The following is a 20,179-nucleotide window of genomic DNA, read 5'->3' as shown; positions in this document are numbered from 1 at the left end:
GTGTATAAAAAAAAGCGTGAAAGTACACTGGGGCAGAGCAAGAATACATGTGCTACAGATAAAAGCACCTCCTAATGGAAAGCAAAGAAAAATAGGCCAAACTGATGAGGGGAAAAAGAAAAAAGATAACAAGAGGGGAGTTTCATGCTGAGAGGCTGATGGTGACGGCTATGAAAGAAGCAACAAAGACTGAAGCAAAACAAAACAACAACAACAACAAGTTAAAAAATGAGGCTTGATTACAGGAAAACATGGTGTAGAAGTGAAGGACAAAGACTACTACTTAAGTAGTGCAGCGCAGATTTCTAAATAATAATAATATTATAAGTAATGATGATAAAACAATGTTAATACCACTACTACTACTACTATTATTTGTATTTTGTAATCTCTAATCTTCATGGAATTCATCAAGAATCTTTTGGTGGAAATGAGAATTGAGATACATTTGAGGGGTTTAGCAATTGATCCAGAACCACTGAGCTATATAAGCAGTAGAGAAACTGGGCAAAAGGACACAAATGTTCTCATTGACTGGCCTTTCATCTTAACGCTGCTAAGATCCTTTAAAAATTGTAGTTCCCCATCTAATACTTTCTCTGCACAGAACTGCTATATATGTCCTAACCACGCTAATATCATGAATTGTAATGCAGGTGTATATAATAGACTCAGCACAGTGTTGAATTACTAACAAATTATTTATCAAAATCCATTTTGACTTTATGTCATTTCAGAGCATAAGAGAATTGTCACTTATGAAATAAGAATACAGCACATTTGAGCTAGAAGCACTGGGAATAATTTTGCTTTGCTCTTGACTTCTCATTAAGTAATTGACAGCATGATGCTGCACTGCCCTGGACCGTGCATTTCTGAATCCCAAGTCTTTCTGCCTCTCTTCTTTCTCAGGAAAGGAGTTAATTTACTGCAGCTCTCAAGAAAGTGCAGCACATTTCACCTTATGCACAGCAGGCTTCCACACCCCCCTCCCTGCCTCATCTCATTGCCCTAGTAATGATCTGACTGAAAAGAATACAATGAGGAAAAACAGTATAACAAATGTATTCTCTTGATGTTTTTAATTCACAGAAATGTGGGGGAAGCAATCATTATTTAGATTACAATATGAGCTTGTGATGGGTGCAGAATATTTAGGCTGGAAAATCTTTGAGAAATGAAGCTTACCTCCAGACAGAGCTAAAGGTTGTATTTGCCCCTTGCACGTGAAATGCAGCTTTAATTCTTCTTTCCCTTGTGACTGTGTTCATCCATCAGTCCTAGCTGAAATATTCCATCACGTCTGTTCAGGCTTATGTCTGTTCTCTAACAAAGACGCAAACCAAGTTGTCTAAAGTTGTCTCTAGTTGCAGCTCGGTAGAGGCAAGATCGTGGTTGTGCTGATGGTGATGCTATGCGCTGTTAACTTACAGTGGTGCTGCCTTTCTTCTTTACCACTGCTTACCTAATGTGGATCCCTCCTGCCTCCCTGTGGGCCTTGTTCATAGCCCTCAGGCAATGTTTGGGAGATCCATCAAGAAACGGAAAATCTTGCTGCTCCAGGTAAAACGGTTTGTCTTTCCATTCACATTTATGCATTATTTCAGTGCTCAGAAGAGAACTAGGATGCATCTGCTTTAACACAGATGCCATAGCTTCTGTAGGCTGCTTCCCAAGCACGACATTAGAAAGAACAATTCCACCATTTCTCAGAAAAAGAAATTACAAACTGTGTTGCAGTCGCAAATGTTGTATGAAAGTAAAAACAGCTTTGGAGTTTTACATTGCTTTTTCCTGCCAATGTGAAACCTCATTTAGTGAAATGAAATTGTCGCAGTTTCAGGTGCAACATTTCCCTGGTACCCCTTCTAAACATAATTTTGTATCTGATGAACCAGAAAAAATAAGAAAAGTATTGAGAAAGGTGCATAACACAACTCGGAGTTTTCATGAACACTGAGTCTTTCATGTCCATACTAGCATAGTTGTGGTCTTTTATTTAGGGTGCATGGAGTGTGTAATTTCTTTATTTAGTTTTATCAAACATCTCCCTGCTTCAGGGGACACACAAATATGAATACATTTTATTTGATCTTTTTTCTTTTCCTTGAAACATATGTTATTTTAGGTCTCATTTTTAGCATTCCGTTAGTCCATAACAACTCCATAATAGTGTTTATAAAACATGATGTGATGTAATCCAAAAATGAGCTGTTTGAAAAAATCTTTAATTTGGAAAACTTTACAGTCAGCCTAACCCATAAATGGTGAGAGGTACTAAAGCTAAATTTTAATGCAGTAAAGACTACTTACTTCGTATAAATGTATGCTTGTGGTATTTTCTTTTTGCTTCTGTATTTTCTCATGAACGTTCATGAAGTAGATTTTCATCAATATATATTTTTTTTTTTACAACCAAGGTACTTTTTTTCAGTTTTATTGTTGCTGGTAAAAACCAAATATAACAACACTCAATCAGGCAGAAGTAGAGTTGATCCTGTTTAACTGGTCAGCCAGAGCAATTTATTTTTTGCCATAAAGTTGCTGTGTGAAAAGCACTTTTCAATCCTTTACAAGAACACAGCTTTGTATGGTGAACGTTGTGAGATCTAACTAGAAATAGAAAATGATATTTATAATATCCAATTTTGGGAAGTAAATGATTGTGTTTTGATTGTAAAACCATACAAAGTGTTTGAGATAATGCTGTAAAGTTTCACCAAGCTGTAAAGATTTTCTATCTTGAAAAGAGCTAGATTTGCCCTACTAAAATTTTATAGTTTTAGTCTTGTAATTCTTCATATAGCTCATCCGAGGGCATTGCTGGTGACTTGAGTTCCAATATTTATGAGCACATTCTACATGTATGTTTTCATTTGTAGTAAGTTTACCATACGCATGAAAAACACTTCTTTATAACTCATTTTTATTGTCTTTTTACTTGCTTTACTAATTGCTTCCTGCTGATAACACAGAAGGAGTATGAAGAAGGCAGCTGGGCTCAGGCATGACTCCTTCACTTTTTTTTTTTTAAATGAAAAGTTAATGATAACAATTAAATCAGTATCAGTAGGCAAAAAGGAGTATGGTATAGTGGTAGTATCTCATGAGTGAACTATAATTTGTACATTTTAGTATTGTGGTAGTACCTCATGAGTGAATTGTAATGTGTACATTTTAGTATTCTTCAATACAAAAACAAAAACAAAAACTCTGGACATGCTATAAATATTTTTCTTAAAAGAAATTGCAGTTAGCATATACAACATGATGTTTTCAGGGTCCTCAATATAATCTTTTATTTTACATACCCAGCTATTTTGTTAACCTCTCAGGATTAAAGCATCAAGGATTAAACCATCCAAAATAAATAGCTGCAAGTATCTTGATATCCAGAAGGCAAGTAGTTTGATGGCCCAAAATATTCTGAAAGAATGAGGGCATTTGGACTAACCCAAATGCCAGCATAAAGCATTTGCCAGTCATATCAATAGAGGAGATTGTGTTCATGCATTCCACTTGGAGGATTGTTGTCCTCTGAATATGCACAAACGTGTGCAGTCTCACTCTCTCTACTTACAGCAAAGCCTCAAAGTCTCACAGGAATTATAGATGAGGGGGTTGTTTCTAGTCCACATGTTCTAAAACTCCCCTCTGCAGACCTAACTCTACCTGTCCTTTTTTTCTGTTTGTTGGTTTGTTTTTACCCTGGAGTAGCACGTGCTACGAAATGAAGGACCAGCAGCCATCCTTTGAAGGGAGGCCCAAAACCCAGCTCTGAGTCAGGCCCTGTGTGGTGACCCACTGCCATATGGGGAATCACAGGATGGGAATAGGTTTTTGCATCATGGCAGATAGGGATGCTTGGCAGCGTCCCTGCATCAGGGCATGTACAGTAGAATCAGAGAATGATTTAGTCTGGAAAAGACTTTCAAGATCATCCAACGATCAACCTGACCTACCGAGTCCTGTCACTAGGCCATGTCCCTTAGTGGCACCAGTAAGGTCATAAGGTAAACATGTTAGGTCACTTCCTTATGTTCCCACATCCTATTATGCCCATGATTTTTGCTTGGTAAATCCACAGAGGCACAGAAAGTCTAAATATTCCCAGCTAGATACATTTTAGAGATATTTTAGAGGTAGATTCTACCTCCCAGCTAAACCAAGAAAAGATTATCCTCAGTTTTGAGAATAGGCTAATAAAGTATGCCTAGTTAGAGAGCCAACATTTCTAAAATTACACCAGATGTTTTTAGAAAAAATCAGACGCACAACTCAATAAATCATACTCAAGCATCAGTCTACAGATTGTCTTGTATAATAAGGAATAATAATTTTCTTCTTAGTTGGACTATCACGTATTTAAATTATTAAATTTCCTTCTCTCTCTGTATAATAGATAACACACACAATCTTATTGTCTTTACTTATGGCATTCCTCTTCTCTTCAAAATCTCACAAGAATGAGAGAGGGGAGTACTGTATTTTCCCCCACAGACAGTATACGTAGCTTGCACTGTGTTATCCTTTTGTCTATGACAGGAGACATATCAAAATAAAAACAGTAGTTAGACTTGAAAATCAGTTTTGAGAACCACCCTCTTAAGGAGATGTTAATCTTGCAATTTATGTGTTCTTTTTTTCTGTTAACTGCAATAGTGCTGAAATAATTGACATTAGTATGATACAAAATGTGTCTATTTTTTATCTTCATTATGCAAACTATATAAAAAATATCTCAACATTCACATGCTTGTTTCACATTTATTTTTCATCTCCCTCTTGAAATTTCAGCTATGTAGTATAGTAGCTTCAGGCCTAGCTTCTATAAGGAATTTGGCTTGCTCCTGTTTTAAAGAATTCATTTATTGAGCTCTGCATATGATGCATTTTGGTTTAAGATGGCCACAGCTGAAAATATCTGATTAACAGAATAATCCAGAAGTTTAATTGAAAGCCAGTAAGACCATTAAACAAACACATTTTGGTTGTGTAATATGTTTGCAAGCATTTAAAACTCAAAATTGAAACTATGATTTTGTATTATAACAGTTGTTCGAATTTTGCAAAGATAGAAAAAAAGATGAAAAATGCAAAGCATTGCTTTTAGTAACAAATATCTCACAGTGGCTAACAACTCAAATGTTGATACAATGAAAAAATGGATTTTTTTTTCCTTTAGACAGATTTTCTAAAGTAAGAAGTCTAACTAGAACCAGCGTATATTGATATATGCTCTTCAGTCCGTGGTGCAACCATGAACAAACTTAAGAAATGATCTCCCCTTTTTTCTTTACTTTTAATTTTTCTGTAGACACGGGCTTACGGTGATATGAACCGCGAATGGATAGGTAGCGAATGGCTCCCCAGTCTTGGTTTACCCCAGTACCGCAGTTATTTTATGGAGTGCCTGGTTGATGCAAGGATGTTAAACCGTCTGATGAAGACAGATGTGCGTGTGCACTTAAAAATGGTGGACAGCTTTCATCGGTATGTTTGCATAAAGACTGCATGTATAAAGCCTCTTGTGTGTGATGCAGTGCTCAGTGCTGCACAGAATAACAGCACTGGCTATTTGTTGTTCTGGCTTGGAAAACTACAGCTAAAAGTATGTGTTAAGTGTCAGAAATGTGAATGGAGATATTCCTTTAGTAATAGCTACTGCATCACAATTCTCTCTCATAACTAAGATACTTTTATGGATCATTTCATAATGAGCAGGAAACCATTAATGTATAAATAAAGCCACGACAATACAGAACCATTAATAATTTATTAAGCAGTTTAAAGTATCAGAAAATGGCAGACTAACATTTGAAGCCCTGAGATCTCACAGTAATGAAAAATTATTGTGTGTAGCACTTAAAGGCTGTTAACAGTACCAGCAAATTGACATTGCTCAGGTTATCTAGGGATATAGCCAGGAAGCTAACTTGGAAATATGGAAATAAAGGCATTTAGACTTTAGAGGGAATGATATTTATGTGACAAGAAGTGGATTTTGTTAAATTTACTGTCTGATTTGACAACTTTTGAGGACTGATTTGACAAATCATTTCACTGAGCTCCCAAGGGCAGACCTTTTCTGAATACAATTTTTAATGTTTGGGATTTCTTACACTAGAAAATGTATTCAAATGTTTTCATTTTGGTTTTGTCCATTTCATTTTTAAAGTCTGTGGATTTTTTTTTTTTTTTAACGATTTCACTGTCCTCTCTTGCCTCAAGATTTGCTAAATTAACACCATGAAACACCTCATGTGACATGCAGGAAATACATCCTAAATATGTTCCCATCTTCAAAATTTTCTTTATTAACTCTGTAAATGTTTCTCTTTAAATAACAGAAAAAGCTTGCAGTATGGAATCATGTGTTTAAAGAGGTTGAATTATGATAGAAAAGAACTGGAAAAGTGAAGAGAAATGAGTCAGCATGAAATAAAAGGTGATAGTTCCTGGGAATGAATACTGAGAATGTTTGTTCTTTTGAAGCTTGACACTATTAACCCCTTGTTCAGTCTCAGAAGAAGGCCAAACAGCCTGCAGCTCACTGGGACCCATGGGGGCAACGCTGGGACATCGGAGCACTCAGGGCCCTAACACTATGCTCCTGCTTTTTGAAGCTTTTTGAATTTGCCCTTGATTTCTTACTTCACAATGTGCACCACAGAAAAGGTTGATTGGACGAGTGGCCACTGAGGCAGCTGCTTGATAAATATAGGAATAGCCTCTAGCAGAACTGACCTTATTGGAAAAAAAAAAAAAAAAAAAAAAAAAAAAAAAAAGAGGAGGAAATAGAAGAGTGAATGGCTGCAGTGAACATGCTCTTTTGCTCAGAGATCTGGAAGTGGGTGCAGAGGCACCAGTGCCAGGTTGCCTGAGCAGGCAGGGCTGGAGGCTCCCGTGGAGATTTGGTTATTGGTCTCGGGTCCTGGTGGTGCCTCACTTGCTTCAGGAGAAGGATAATAACCCCCATCTAGTCCACCCTGCTGGGCATCAGTCAGCTAGACATGGTCCCAAGCAGGATTTGGTCTCTCTGATCACTGGCTGCCACGCTGTGTTTCAGCACATCCTGACCCCAAAGTTTGGGATGCTCTTGGCCTGGCGATGGAGAACGCCGCTCCCAGGAAATGCTACCTTAGCTGTACTTCTGCAGAGGGTTCAGGAACAGTCCCCATCACTTAGCAACACAAAACACAGCATTGCATTTCCCACTCACCAGTACAGAGATCAGTGTGAGTGATTTTCTTTTAATCTAACAGAGTAAATTTTTTTTTTAAGAGAAAAATCCTCAAAAATTATTTCCAAGCTCATTTTGTTGCCTTAGCTTTATAATTGGCAGGGACCTGAACAGCTCTACCAGCTTTCAAAACTAAAAAGAGTTTTAGTCTCTAAAACTGTGAACTCCTCGTTTGCTTTCTGGCAAGTTATAAAATGGTAGGTGCTGACCTAACTCGCCAAATGTTTAATACAAAGGTCTCAAGTGAAGCCTTGAGGAATTGTTATTTCTCCTGTGCCCTTGCACTGTTAAACTGTAAAATCTTACCTAAGAATTGAAAAGAGTTCGGGGGGTGTTAATTCCACCACTGTCCTTTCCCGGGCTTCTTACTTTCTGTTACTCTCTTGCCTTAAGTTCATCTGTCTGAAAGTGAGATGCTTGTCTCAGCAAGTCACAGAGAGTAAGTCATCTTACACCTGATGAACGGAGACAAGGTTATCTAGAAGAGGCGGGAGGAATTGTGTTCTGCAGATGCTCTCTGGCGGCACCTTGGAACCAATTCAGAATAAACATTCAACATGAAGGTAGCTAAAACCACAGTTACTCCCACAATTTGGGGTTTTGGGAGATGTTGAAGCCATTAAAGCTATATTAATAGTTTCCTGGTATTCCTCATATTAAATTAAAGCAGTATGAATGCATGCACCTGTATACTTTGGACGCTATCAGTGACCAGGAGACTGAGGTAGTGTGTCCTTTCAGATGCGCTGGTGTGGAACAACGATCGAATCATATGCTGGATACAAGCTATTGGCCTGTGAGAGTATGCAAATAATATTCTAGAAAGTGGTGTATATGGTTCACTTATAGCACTGGATGAAAACTTTGATTACAGCAGTTTAGCTTTACTCTTACAGATGCCAACACAAAACACCCAGGCAAGTTTGCTCGTGCTACTTCTGGTTAATCTGTACCCACGATTGCCATTCATCCTTCTTCAACCATTTTAATTTTTTACTTTGGTATCTCTAGGCACGGCAGATCCTTGAGAGAGAATACAACAACCTTTTGCGCTAGGAACTGAAAGACGACTTGAGGAAGTAATTAATTTTAAGTATTTATTAACTATCATAGTAAAATATATACATTGAATGCAATGCATGAAGACATGAAGAATTCACACACATTGTTCAAAAGAGGCAGTTACAGGTATTAAAAAAAGGAAATACCAAACAAGGTTTTTAAAGTGACCTCTGTATGGCTACATATCCATATCATTTGGGGAGCTAAATTTTGTTCTGCACTCTTACCTTAAGATGAACACTTTATGTAGAGTTAAAATGCAGAAAGGAGTGGAAGATTCAATGACCGGAGTGTGGGGAGGTGTGTGGGGGGGTGCCCATGCAACTTATTCCTTGGGATACTTACACCTTTTCTTATCAAAAAAAAAAAAAAAAAAAAGAAAACAACAGAGAAAAAAGTGGATTTTTTTTTTTTTGGGGGGGGAGGGGTATTTCTTTGAAGATAATCAATGTATCTTAGAGTGGGATTTGGGGCAGTTACCTCAGATGGGGAAATCTAAAATCGACCTACGTAAAATATTCATCTTAAGGTAAGAGTCTGTCACACAAATGTTCAAGTTCAATGAGGAACAAAACTTTTAAGAACGTGATGAAAATGCCTATGATTCTGTGTATACATGAGTGTTTAATTCTTTATTAGCACTTTATGTAAGCCTCCTAATGCAGCAACAAATCACTGCATCAAATACAGTAACAAATCACTGTATTTGGAAGAGAACTAACTTCTAAGTTCTGCTTTAGCAGAATCCTCCAGTATATCAAAATATCATAAAGAAAGCTTTCCACTCTAGCATTTAATATTTCTGAAGCATTTACTTTTATACAAGTGTCTCAAATGAATTGTGGTTACTGGACGCAGTGCAAGAAAGCAGGGCATTTGCTGCGAAACAAATTTGACAGTGGGAGAGGCAGCAGGCAGATTACCAATCACAAACTTCATTTTGCTTTATCCAATACAACTCTGTGTCTTGACAGAGTGACGACAAGAACTTCAGACGCGGCCCCTCCTGGCGATGACAGTTCACTCCCCGTGAGGTCCACGGCATCAGCATGATGCCTGGCTCCTCCGAAATCCTGCCAGCCGGGTTCAGACTAACCACGACATCGGGGCAGTCTTGGAAAATGGCAGCTGACGGTATGAACTCGTTTCTGCACTTACCATTGAAAAGCAAGAGGTTTATTCTAGTATGCTAAATTGACTTTTAGTGCATGTTTGCCCTGCAACGGAACGGCTGAGTTCATCTACCTAGCATAAGGAGGCTGGGAAAGTGAAATTAGGGAATGGAAAAGCACTCACTGACTTGGCGCACTATTGATTTTTTTTCTTGTTTGCTTCAGGCTGTCAGGGTGCAAAGAAAACACTCAGAAAGAGAGGAATTAATTTACTGACATGCATCTAGGATTACATATAGTATCGAAGCACCTTTCTCAGCTCATAAACCTCTCTACTAGGTGGAGTTTATTTTGGAGGATGAACTTACAAGGGACTGTCATCCTTATTTTCCTACTTGACTTTCAAACCATCAAATAACTGAAGTTGCTAAGAACTAATAACAACCAGCAGTTAACAAATCCTGAAATTCAGATACTACTTCCATTATTGTAGACTAGTCTTAGTTTTCTCTGAAAATCTTTCCACTTCTAAAAGATGTATTAATGCAGCAATGACTTGAAAAGTATCAAGCAGATCATAAATAATAAATAAGTGAAATTTTAAAATTGTTTTAAGAAGGCAGGGAGAAGGGGAAAATCCCACTGCAGCTATTCCTTCAGGTATATGGACAACAGAAAACATGTGAGTACACCTGTCAGTTCTGAGAAGTACCAGTGCACAGGCTGTCCCATTTCAAATACTGCTCTTTGTTGCCTCATGAGAGGGCTTAGGTCTATGAATAGATTTATATTACAGTAACGTAATACACGGTACTGATTACATTTTGTAATTCTTTAACAAACTTGGCAGGAAAATACAACCATCTAAATTCCATTAAAGTATCCTGCCTTTTAAAAATATTACTTTATAATTGCAGATACAAATTGAATAATTTACTGATTGCATCACTATATTCCATTGACTCCACTGCTCATGTGCACCCTTTGCTTTTAATCCTACACTTTTTGGCAATTTTGAAGTCGTAAGACAAGAATCCATTCCAAGGCAAAATCCATGCACAAATAAAGGTGCAAGCTTCCTTGGCATTTCCATGGCCAACATTACTGTAGTAGCTACGAACATTACAAACATTTATAGACTTCATCTTTCAGACTTACTATAAAGTAGAAGATACTATTCCCATTTTACAGTTGCGGAACTAAGGCGCAGAGAAGATTTAGCGATTTACTGCAGATCTTCCAGACAGTTTATTGCTGAGCTGGGTCCAGAACTCAGTAGACTTAAAAGTATGTAGCTTTGAAGACCTACATCTTTATCCAGAATTTGGCTTCCTATCTTCCAGTGATGAGAACACTGTGGTATTTAAACATCATGACAAGTACATTGTTAGGACTTCAATAAAATAAAATTTTAAACTGTACTTAAGGAAGGCAGATTCAATAGTAGACCAGACGTGAAGAGATTTTGAATGAGTTCTGCACTGCACCATGCCCAGATAATGTCGGAGAAAGTCACAGAGCAGTTTAGCAGCCATCCTTCCACTGGGAAACAGACTGATTTATTTTCTTCATGATTTTAAAGAGGTTCTGTTTTTTTTTTTTTTTTTTTTTTCTTGCAATTTGCAGTTGCTTCATCACAACTGCAGAGGTTAGGCAGCTCAACAGTTCGCACATACTCATGCTGACAAGGCCCAGCAAAGAAGCCAGCACTGAATTGTTGTGAGTATTCATAAGGGGCCATCATGAAACCTCTTTATGTACACTACATCCAGTATTCTTTGGCATTATTCAAGCAAGAGACAGCTTGGAGCAGAGGTACTAACTTAGACTCACTAAGGTGGCCACTTGATCAAGACAACAGCCTTAAGCTCAGTCCAGGAGACACTACACCATTCCTTCCCCACCTCAAGTAGCAGGTTCTCTCTGCTGGTACCACCTTAGCAGATGAGACAGTTTACAGACAACTTCTCTTCAGATGATAGCTCACCAAGCATAACATACTTGTGTGCTCTCAAACTTAGAGCTAGAACACGGGGGAGAGAGAGAGCACAGGGCACTGATTTTACTTTATGAGAACCTGAAATAGTTCTACCAGGAGCTCAGGAGAGGGAAAAAAATCTAGTAAAGCAGAATAGATTTATTTATTTGTTTGTTTGTTTGTTTTTGTTTATTTATTTATGTTTTTTTTAATAAGAGATATGGATCCATTTAAAACATCAGGTAGCTGAATAAAACTAGGACAGAACGTCCCCTGTACAGAAAATCTCCCAGAGTTATCCATTACAGAGAATCTCATGCTTCCCAAATCATTCAGAAATGACCAGTGGTAAAGAAAAGATATTCTGAGCTGGATGCAGCTTTAGATCAAATCTAGAACCACAGTCCATGTTTCATTTCTCACCACTTCTCTTTTAAATATGGCTAGGAATCTGTTATCCTTCCAGAGTTCTGCAGAAAAATACTGTTTGCTGCTGCATTGCAAGTTTTGCAGAAAAGACTAACATGATGAGCGCTTTCATCAATATGGCACCATTTCATGCTAATATTTTCTCAGTAACAGAGGCTTTTTTTTTTGTTTGTTTAGTTACTCAGAGGAGTTAGAAAGTGTTTTTGGACAGCACCAAAACCCCACATTGAATATGCTTTGATAGCTATTGCATGTTATAGACAAGACATGCCAGGATCTGCAAGAAAGGAATCGCTGTTCCTAGTTTTTACCCAACAAAGTCCATTTTTAGATCTTCAGTCTGGAGAGGCTGGGGACCATTATGATTTTACTAATTCTGGGCATATTCAAAGACAACTAATGAACAGCAAATGTTACCATTGGAAAATGTAGATTGCTCAGGAATTCTGCTGATGGTGTCAGCCTTACTTCATAGATCTCAGAAGACTGCAGGTGTATAAAATTGTCATGTAGTTAAAAAAGAAACTTCAAGCCACCAGTAAAAAATAAGCACAGATTTATTTTTTTTTCTAAAATAGGAAAGCTTGTCCTACAAAGCTGATGATGGAGCACAAGCTATATAATTTTTTTTTTTTTTAATATATGTGTGTATAGATTAGGGCTTACTTTATGTTATGTCAATAAAGTCAATGACAATACTCCCAATGGGTTCGGTGGAGGCAGAAACTGATAGCAGAGATGTGCATCTTTTCTCCTATATGCTTCAAACTTGGAATGTTGAAAGCAATACATCATGACCGAGAAAGTAAGTTCAAATGCCAAGCAATCTAACAGGCCAAAAATAGGCCAAGCACATAAGACAATATTTTCCAACAGGTCTGAATAGTGCAACAAAGGCAGAAATTGAAAATGTATATATTAATAAAAATTAACTTAGAGTTTTCTAAGATGTTTATTCCTGGTTTATTCTTCAGTAATTGTCTAAAAATAGTAATCCACAAACCGAAGTAAAGTGGTGAAACTTTGTTGGCACTGTATGCATATGGGAGTTAGGTATTTTGAGCAAAAAGATGTTTACAAAATTATACAAGCTATACAAATTAACTTCAAATTCTATAGGAGCCGATCGAGTATTTCAAGTGTTTCAAGTATCAGTGATACATGTATCACATTGGTGCTTGTAGCTTGGCCAGCGTGCTAATTACATACTGATCTTAAACACTTGAGAGCTCTATCAGATTTTAGAGATAATTTAGATATAAATTGTAAAGGTTAATATATAAGGATGACTGAAACTAATATACTGCTATTTCTTTTAACTTCCCATAGAGTCCTTTTAGAGAAGCAGCAAGATGGTGTCAACTAGAACTTCAGTACAAGCACAGTTTATCAGTGCAATTTCAAGATGTCACCTAGGTTGGATACCAAGTTAAAATAGTTTGGAATTTCAGTAAATTATATAAAAATTATACAGGGAAAATATTTCCTTTATTATTATATCAGATATTAAAACCAATGGCCTGAATTTATCTGAAATTGGTGAAGGACTACAGAAGTCTTTTCAGAATTTGTAATCACATTTCCTGAGCAACAGTTTCTTCATGGAAGGAACTGATTGATACTTGTAGAAGAGAGATTATTCATTATAAGATCTGAAATTTTTCAGATACAGGTCAGACTGCGACCCAGGTTTGCAACACCTTGCCTAAAATACATCAGTAGGCCTGTTACTACCATGACTAAAGTATTTGCATGTGGGACTGATTCTAACCAGGCAGAAGAGGAGATGGCTAGTTTGAAGAGCTGTTGCACAATAGCAATATAAGAGAACTCTTAGAACAGTAAAAAAACATTATGCGTGTGTAGAGCAGACTAAAAAGAGAGCTGCAAATGGGTTACACGTAAAACAAATGAGATGGTCTATGATGACAGGCTGCAGAATTCTTTTATTTTGCTACTCACATTTCTTACAGAAAATGTCAAAGCCTCATATTTCAAAATAGCTTATTCCAACAATACCAACCAGGTACAATCTTACAGTGTCTCTGGAAGTTTCTTCACAACAACTGGATTCAATCCACATGCTTTCAGGTCATATTTCAGGTATTTTTTAAACATCTGTTGAAACTACCCCGATGAGTTTACATAAAACATGAACTGACATTTTCAGAACAGTTATGAACATCGTCCACACAGCCCAGTTTGAGTATACTCTCAAAATCATTAATATAAGAACATTCAATGCCACTGTTGCCTAGACGTTTAATTTTGCAAAGAAGTTTAAGATAGCACACACGGGATGGTCCAGCTTTCTGCTGCGGTGGTTGTATGTTTTCCTTGCACTTCTGTCTTACAAAATAGTTGTCACCACCTCATCAGAAGGCTCAACGAGGATTGTTTCATTGCCAGGGGCTGGTGCAATAGCACATGCTACAGTTTCACATTTCTTCTAATGAAATGTCAGGGGGGATTTGGTAAATCAACCGTGTACTTCATCAATGAAGGATTCCAAAGAGGATTTGTAAAGACAGATGGGGAAGAAGTGTTTCAAAAAGATGTGAATGGTAATCTGGAAACAGCTGGTCCACAGCAAAGAAATCATCAGGGTAAAAAAGGTAAATGCTGTCAAGCTGCAGTGAACAAGGAGAATCACAGAGTATATCAATACAGTCTATACACTTAAAATGTGTTTGACCTTGTGCCAAAGAGGCAAAGGTCTAAAGATGCAGGAAAATCTAACCACCAATACAGAATCAAAACATAAAGAAAACAGCTGTAAAATGAACATATACAAGAGTTTGTTTTGACCAATAATTAGTATACATTACTAAAAGATCAAAATGCATAACTAATAGATTTATATTATAGATCTAAAATTAAAGAACAAATACGTCTCCCTCAGATGCTCAATTTTCAGTAAAATGTGCAACAGCTTATTTAGTGCTATAATATTTTCTAGAGTCCTTGCATCCTGGATCCAATTACAACGAAAAAGCCTTACTAATTAATGTTTATTTTTTCCTTTAGATGTCATCGCTTTCTTCTACTTTACCTGAAGTGCACTACCACTACTTATGAAAAAGAGCATTAAAACTCTCTGCACGAACAGGGTAATAAGGAAGAGAACACAAAAGTTTTATCAGACAAACAGATCTGATGTTTCCTTCATGTATATTTTAATTTAAAATAAGAATAAAAATTAAAAAAACTAAGTTGCTTAAAAAAAAAAAAGACAAAACAACTTCCCCCTTTCCTCCCAGCATCTCTGTCATCAGAAATTTGGCAGTAGTGCACATCCAAAGCTTTTATCAAATGAGGCCTCTAATTTTTACATTGTTTCTTCTGTTTTATTGTAAAATACTAGACATTTACATATTTACTGTGTATGCATTTCTTTAAAAATGTGTAAGTCTTATGTAAATGGATATAAATATCATTTTTAAAAAATAAAATCTATGGTACATGGGGTCTCAGTGCAAACGTTTGACAATACAGTGTCAATAATACTGTTTGTAACTTTCCATTCCACCATTTTTACAGTTTTTGGATTGTAACAGACAAATAAATATGTTTAGCAGAGTTAGAAGCTTCAACATGTTCCTACTGTAAAATCTGTCAATATATAAAGCTGAACACCTGCCTCTAATGATGTGTACTAGAATGACATAACCTGGAACTGGAGCCAAAATGGACCTCTAAAGACAAAATGGAAATGTTAGATATCTACAGAGAAGCACCACGATGGCTCACCTCTTAAAAACATACAAACAAACCCAGAAATGTTTACAAAAAAAAAAAAAAAAGAAAAAAAAGCACAATTTAATAAAACAGGATTTATACAAAAAAAAAAAAAGAAAAAAAAACTTTCTTCTATGTTACCTGTGGACCAAGAAGAATCTTGGTTTACCACGAGCCACCTTTTTGTTCCAGGATCTTCAGACACCAGCCAGCACTGAAAAATTAAATCTAATAATTGCACAGAATGAATAGAGTGAGATTCTCAAGTTTCCAAATATATTCCATGAAGAAAATGAAAGAGAAGCCAAACCCTACCATTTCTTCATCGTAACAGGGCATTAGACAGGCTCCTGTCTCATGTTCTGCTTTTAGCCAGGAGGGCCTTGCTGAGACTTCACGCAAGTCTGTTTTATCAGAGGAAATAACTGAAAGACAGAGTGATTAATATATAGTGTATAAAAGTTTAGAAGAGCAAATATTACCTGCTGTGTCTTTATTTTGTGGTGTTATTGTTGTTTATTCTTTGTTTAAATGGGAAGTTTCAAACTAAGACCTACTTAATAGTCATTTACCTATTCGCTATTTTTCTGCTGCTTGATCTTAGCTCAAGACCTGTCTTTTAGTTCTTTCTTTTAGCAGTTTGATCTGCCATGTTTGCATGTACATAAACATTTGTTTTGTCTATTTTCATTTGGCAAACTTCAGTCAATCAGATGGTGAAAGATTTTTCTCCCCCAAGGTCAATAAAAAAGAATTCAGTGCTATTTGTGTTTAGAAGTCTACTAAGTTTGGTATGTAGTAGCATTAAAATAGTTTGGATGTCATGTACTTGTCATAGCTAGCTAAGTAGAAGCACATTTTGCCACTAACAGGTATGAGTTACGATGAATTTTCTGGTCAGAATCTGCCACGAGAGGGAGCACGGAACTTGCTGACGCATCCGATCGGATGGCTTTGGGTAGAACAGAGCTGTACAGAAACACCAGACACAGCTCTTCTACATACAGCTTCTGGGGCTTACCTGACCTTGCTGCTGATGCTCCTTCACCACCCTCAACCCTATTTTGGACTAGTTTAGTCCAGAATGTCACCAAGTAAAGCAATGCAAACACCCTTTGCAGTGTTTGTAGTATCATTTGTATACACTTCTCCTCATAAACTCCAGTTCCAATTTTCCAGAATTTCTTTTCCAGTGTACATTTCTAGTCACAGTCTACACTCAAATTCGGTGGCGTGGGTGATAGGGGGCAGAAGAAAATGAGCTGTGTTAGGGAAAAGAGTGAGCAAGATCTGCAAATGAAACTCTAGGAATACTGCCCTGCGAGTACCTCCTACTTATTTCCACAGTTGAAAAAACAAGCCAGAAGAATTAAAAATACATTGAAAAAAAAAAATGTATATAAGAAGTGCTACTGTGACTTCATTTTTGATCTCAGGCTAACATATCAAAACTCCTAGTAACAGCCACAGCTCTACTCTCAACAGCTAGAAATTGTGGCTATGTTAGGCTACGATCCACAATCAGTGAATAATTATTGTATCAACCTCTTCCACCCAAATTTCAGTATATCACTGGCCATTCAGATATACCCACATGACCCACATGCTTCTTCTCTATTAAAAAAAAAAAAAAAAGAAAAAACAAGTGCTCTCCTATCACTTGTTAAATGGGCTTGTTCTTTCTTGACTGTACAACCAGGTTGCAGTGCAGCAATGGACCTGGGTACAAGAATGATTACCTCTTTCCCTTTCCACAGCTCGGCACAAACCTAAAGCTGTAAGCAGAAAATTCTGCAATCACAGATCCTCAGAAAAAGGCTCCTTTGGGAAACAAAAGCAATGCTTATGAAAAAAACAAAACAAAACAAAACAACCCACACCTGTTTTTCCATACTGCATCACTGCTATGATGTGGCTCTCTTTATCTGGGTTTTCTGAATACTGATGAATGAGCCCTTTGGCTTTTCTGGAATCCTCCACATTATCATGGCAGTAGCAGTGAGTGCACCTGACCACTCTGCCCCTCTCTTATCTCTGTTTTTATCTTGAATGTTTTCCAGCAGACAGGAAAAAAAAAAAAAGGTCTTAAAATACGCTCACAGCTTCTGAATTTGCCAATTGCTTATTGTTTATTCCTCTGAATAGCAATGCTGCATTTGAGTAACCTTTCTGCTTTTAAACTTTTCATTTATTTTTACACGTATTTCAATGTATTTCATATATTTTTACAAGGATTTTTACATTTCTTGTTCAGTTAAAAACTGCAGCTTAAGAAGTAATGCATTTAGAGTAATGCGTTTAGATCCTCCACTTCCTGATATAAGAACCCTGAAAGTATTTTGAAAATGCCTATACCCTCAAGGAGGGGTTGCCTAGTATGTGTATCTGCTATGTTTCTTAGTGATATGTATCTCAGCAAGCCTGAAACATCTAATTATGTCAGTGAAAGCACATCCTGGTTTATCCTTTTCATAAGAGTGATAAAAAAACACAACAACAAAATTATCAGAAAATGCAAGGGGTAAATGCTTGCATTTATTTAAAATACTTATTTTCTATTCAACATTACTACAGACAAATTAAGATTTTAACAGACCTGAAAGACAGAAATCACCTATTATTTTACAAAAAAAAAAAGGCACTTCAAAAAGTCATTGAATAAAGCAATTAGAGGAATTTATAGCATAAAGATTTAGGAAAAATCAGTGAATAGAGAAAACTAATTTAAAAATTAATAAAAATTTAACTGGCATAAGGCTCATAATTTATAAGTGAAGACAAATTATGTCTGCAACAATTTTCACATCAGAATTCCTACTTATTGCTGTCTTCAGTTTGTGACTTACCTTCTGAAAGCTGTTTTAGGCAAACTCAAGATATTGGTTTCATTATACAATAATGGATGTTGTAGAATCTCCACCACTAGAGATTTTCAAGATGTAATTGGACAGGGTACCAGGTAATTTCATCTAGGTTCCCTTTCCTCATGAAAGGTTGGACCTGATGATCTTTCAAGGTCCTTTCCAACCTGGGCTGTTCTGTGATTTCATGATTCTGTTATAATGAGATAATGCAGTGACTCCTTCCGAGGCTACAGAAGTGTATGAATTCTATTTAAAATTCTTAGCAATCTTAATATACAGCATATAATGACAACATGCAGAGTCTTCAATATGCTTCACTGGCTATGGCAATACAGTAAAGAACACAGTACCATTTATGTAGTAAAGAAAAAAAAAAGCCCCAATCATGACTCGTTTTTAAAATATGTATTTCCTAATACAAAGTCTCTATATTTCAGTAACTGACACTTTTACTAACCTATTACCCATTGATTCTTTCTTCAGCACTTCTTCTATGTGTTTAAACACATTAGCATCTTCAATGGTTGGTGTTATCTGAAAAGGAAGAATATACATAAGCACGTGATAGTAGATTGCAGTCCTTCAACAGTAAAACAGAATTTCATCCAGAGAATCTTCTAAATCTAGCCTTTGAAAACAGCCAAGAAAAAAAAAGTATCTGGTAAAGTCTGGAACATGAAAATCTTTTGGGTAATAAATAGTAGAAATAAAATACAATGTAATACTTGAAGTCATGGACCAGTTGCAGAATGGTCTAGAGAATCAAAACCTTGATGTTGGGTCTTTGGATGCACTTATGTGCCTAGTTCATTAAAGCATACATCTCCAACTTAACTTATACAGCTTTCCACTGACTAGTGCAGAAAGAGCTGAACGTAGTATCTTGCCAGAGCGCGTTTTTAGTAGCTGTTTCACAAACACCCCCTTCTGAAAAGCTGCCACTGGACCAATGTTATTTCGAACACTCTCAATAATCTCTTCCAAAATCTTCCCCTCTTCTGTCTTTATATCTAGTAAGGAAGTTCATATCCTTTAACCTTTCCAGGCCTTTTGCAAGTTTTAGTACCACCAGTAGCAATGAGCTCTCACCTTCTCTGAGTACGCACAGGGCAAAGGGAACGTGCCCTTTTAATGCATCCTCCTGGCCTACAACAGCACAGTCTGCCACAGCATGATGGAACAGAACACACTGAGGGACAGAAAACAAAACTAAAACAGATTAATAATAATTTAAACATCTCAGTTAAAAAAAATCCATAGGCAAGGACATAAAAAATAGACTTCTTAAATTTTGACATCAATAATTGTTTAGTCAGTACAACTCAGGATTCCAATTACACATGTTGCAAATGTACCTGTGAATATTTTCACACACACTTATGTGTAGTTATCAAATAAGTGGAAGAAATAAAAACTGTGGCAGCACAAGGTACAAATACAGAATCAAAGAATCACGGAATTATCTAGGTTTGAACAAAGCAAAGGTGATTTCCTTATAGTTTTGGGAAAACGAGAGTATCACATCTATGTTTTTGTTAGTTTGATTTTTTGGTGGGACAAATAACGTTAGTCTAACACTACGAATATTGTGGAGTTGAGTAAGGACCAACACCACAGAAGCACTTCTATTACAGGGCTATCAAGTTGTATTTACTCATTCTTATTCTCTCTGATGCCTTTTATCTTTTTAATTCTTTGCCAAATACAAGCCCTGGCTCAGCTTGCAGCCAACCTAGCATTCAGCTGATCCTCT

The 20,179-nt window shown here is 36.7% G+C and overlaps 1 protein-coding gene and 1 pseudogene across 1 annotated transcript in view; one reads left to right on the top strand and one right to left on the bottom strand.

Annotated features, from left to right (window-relative positions):
- The first annotated feature begins 1,518 nt into the window (after nt 1-1,518).
- Nucleotides 1,519-15,141, top strand: LOC121063865 (annotated as a pseudogene).
- Nucleotides 15,142-18,852: 3,711 nt separating this feature from the next.
- ACSS3 (acyl-CoA synthetase short chain family member 3) overlaps nt 18,853-20,179 on the bottom strand; it is a 51,181-nt gene continuing 49,854 nt past the window's right edge. Inside the window, exons 10-12 of the mRNA XM_040544772.1 lie at nt 19,516-19,615; nt 19,270-19,436; nt 18,853-18,969 (exon numbers count right to left, since the gene is read on the bottom strand). Coding sequence (XP_040400706.1) covers nt 18,853-18,969; nt 19,270-19,436; nt 19,516-19,615 — 384 coding nt within the window. The remainder of the gene's footprint in view (nt 18,970-19,269; nt 19,437-19,515; nt 19,616-20,179) is intronic.

Source organism: Cygnus olor, chromosome 1, assembly GCF_009769625.2.
Source record: "Cygnus olor isolate bCygOlo1 chromosome 1, bCygOlo1.pri.v2, whole genome shotgun sequence".
NCBI lineage: Eukaryota > Metazoa > Chordata > Aves > Anseriformes > Anatidae > Cygnus > Cygnus olor.
Note: the sequence above shows the minus strand (reverse complement) of the source record. Positions and strands in the feature narration are given on the sequence as shown.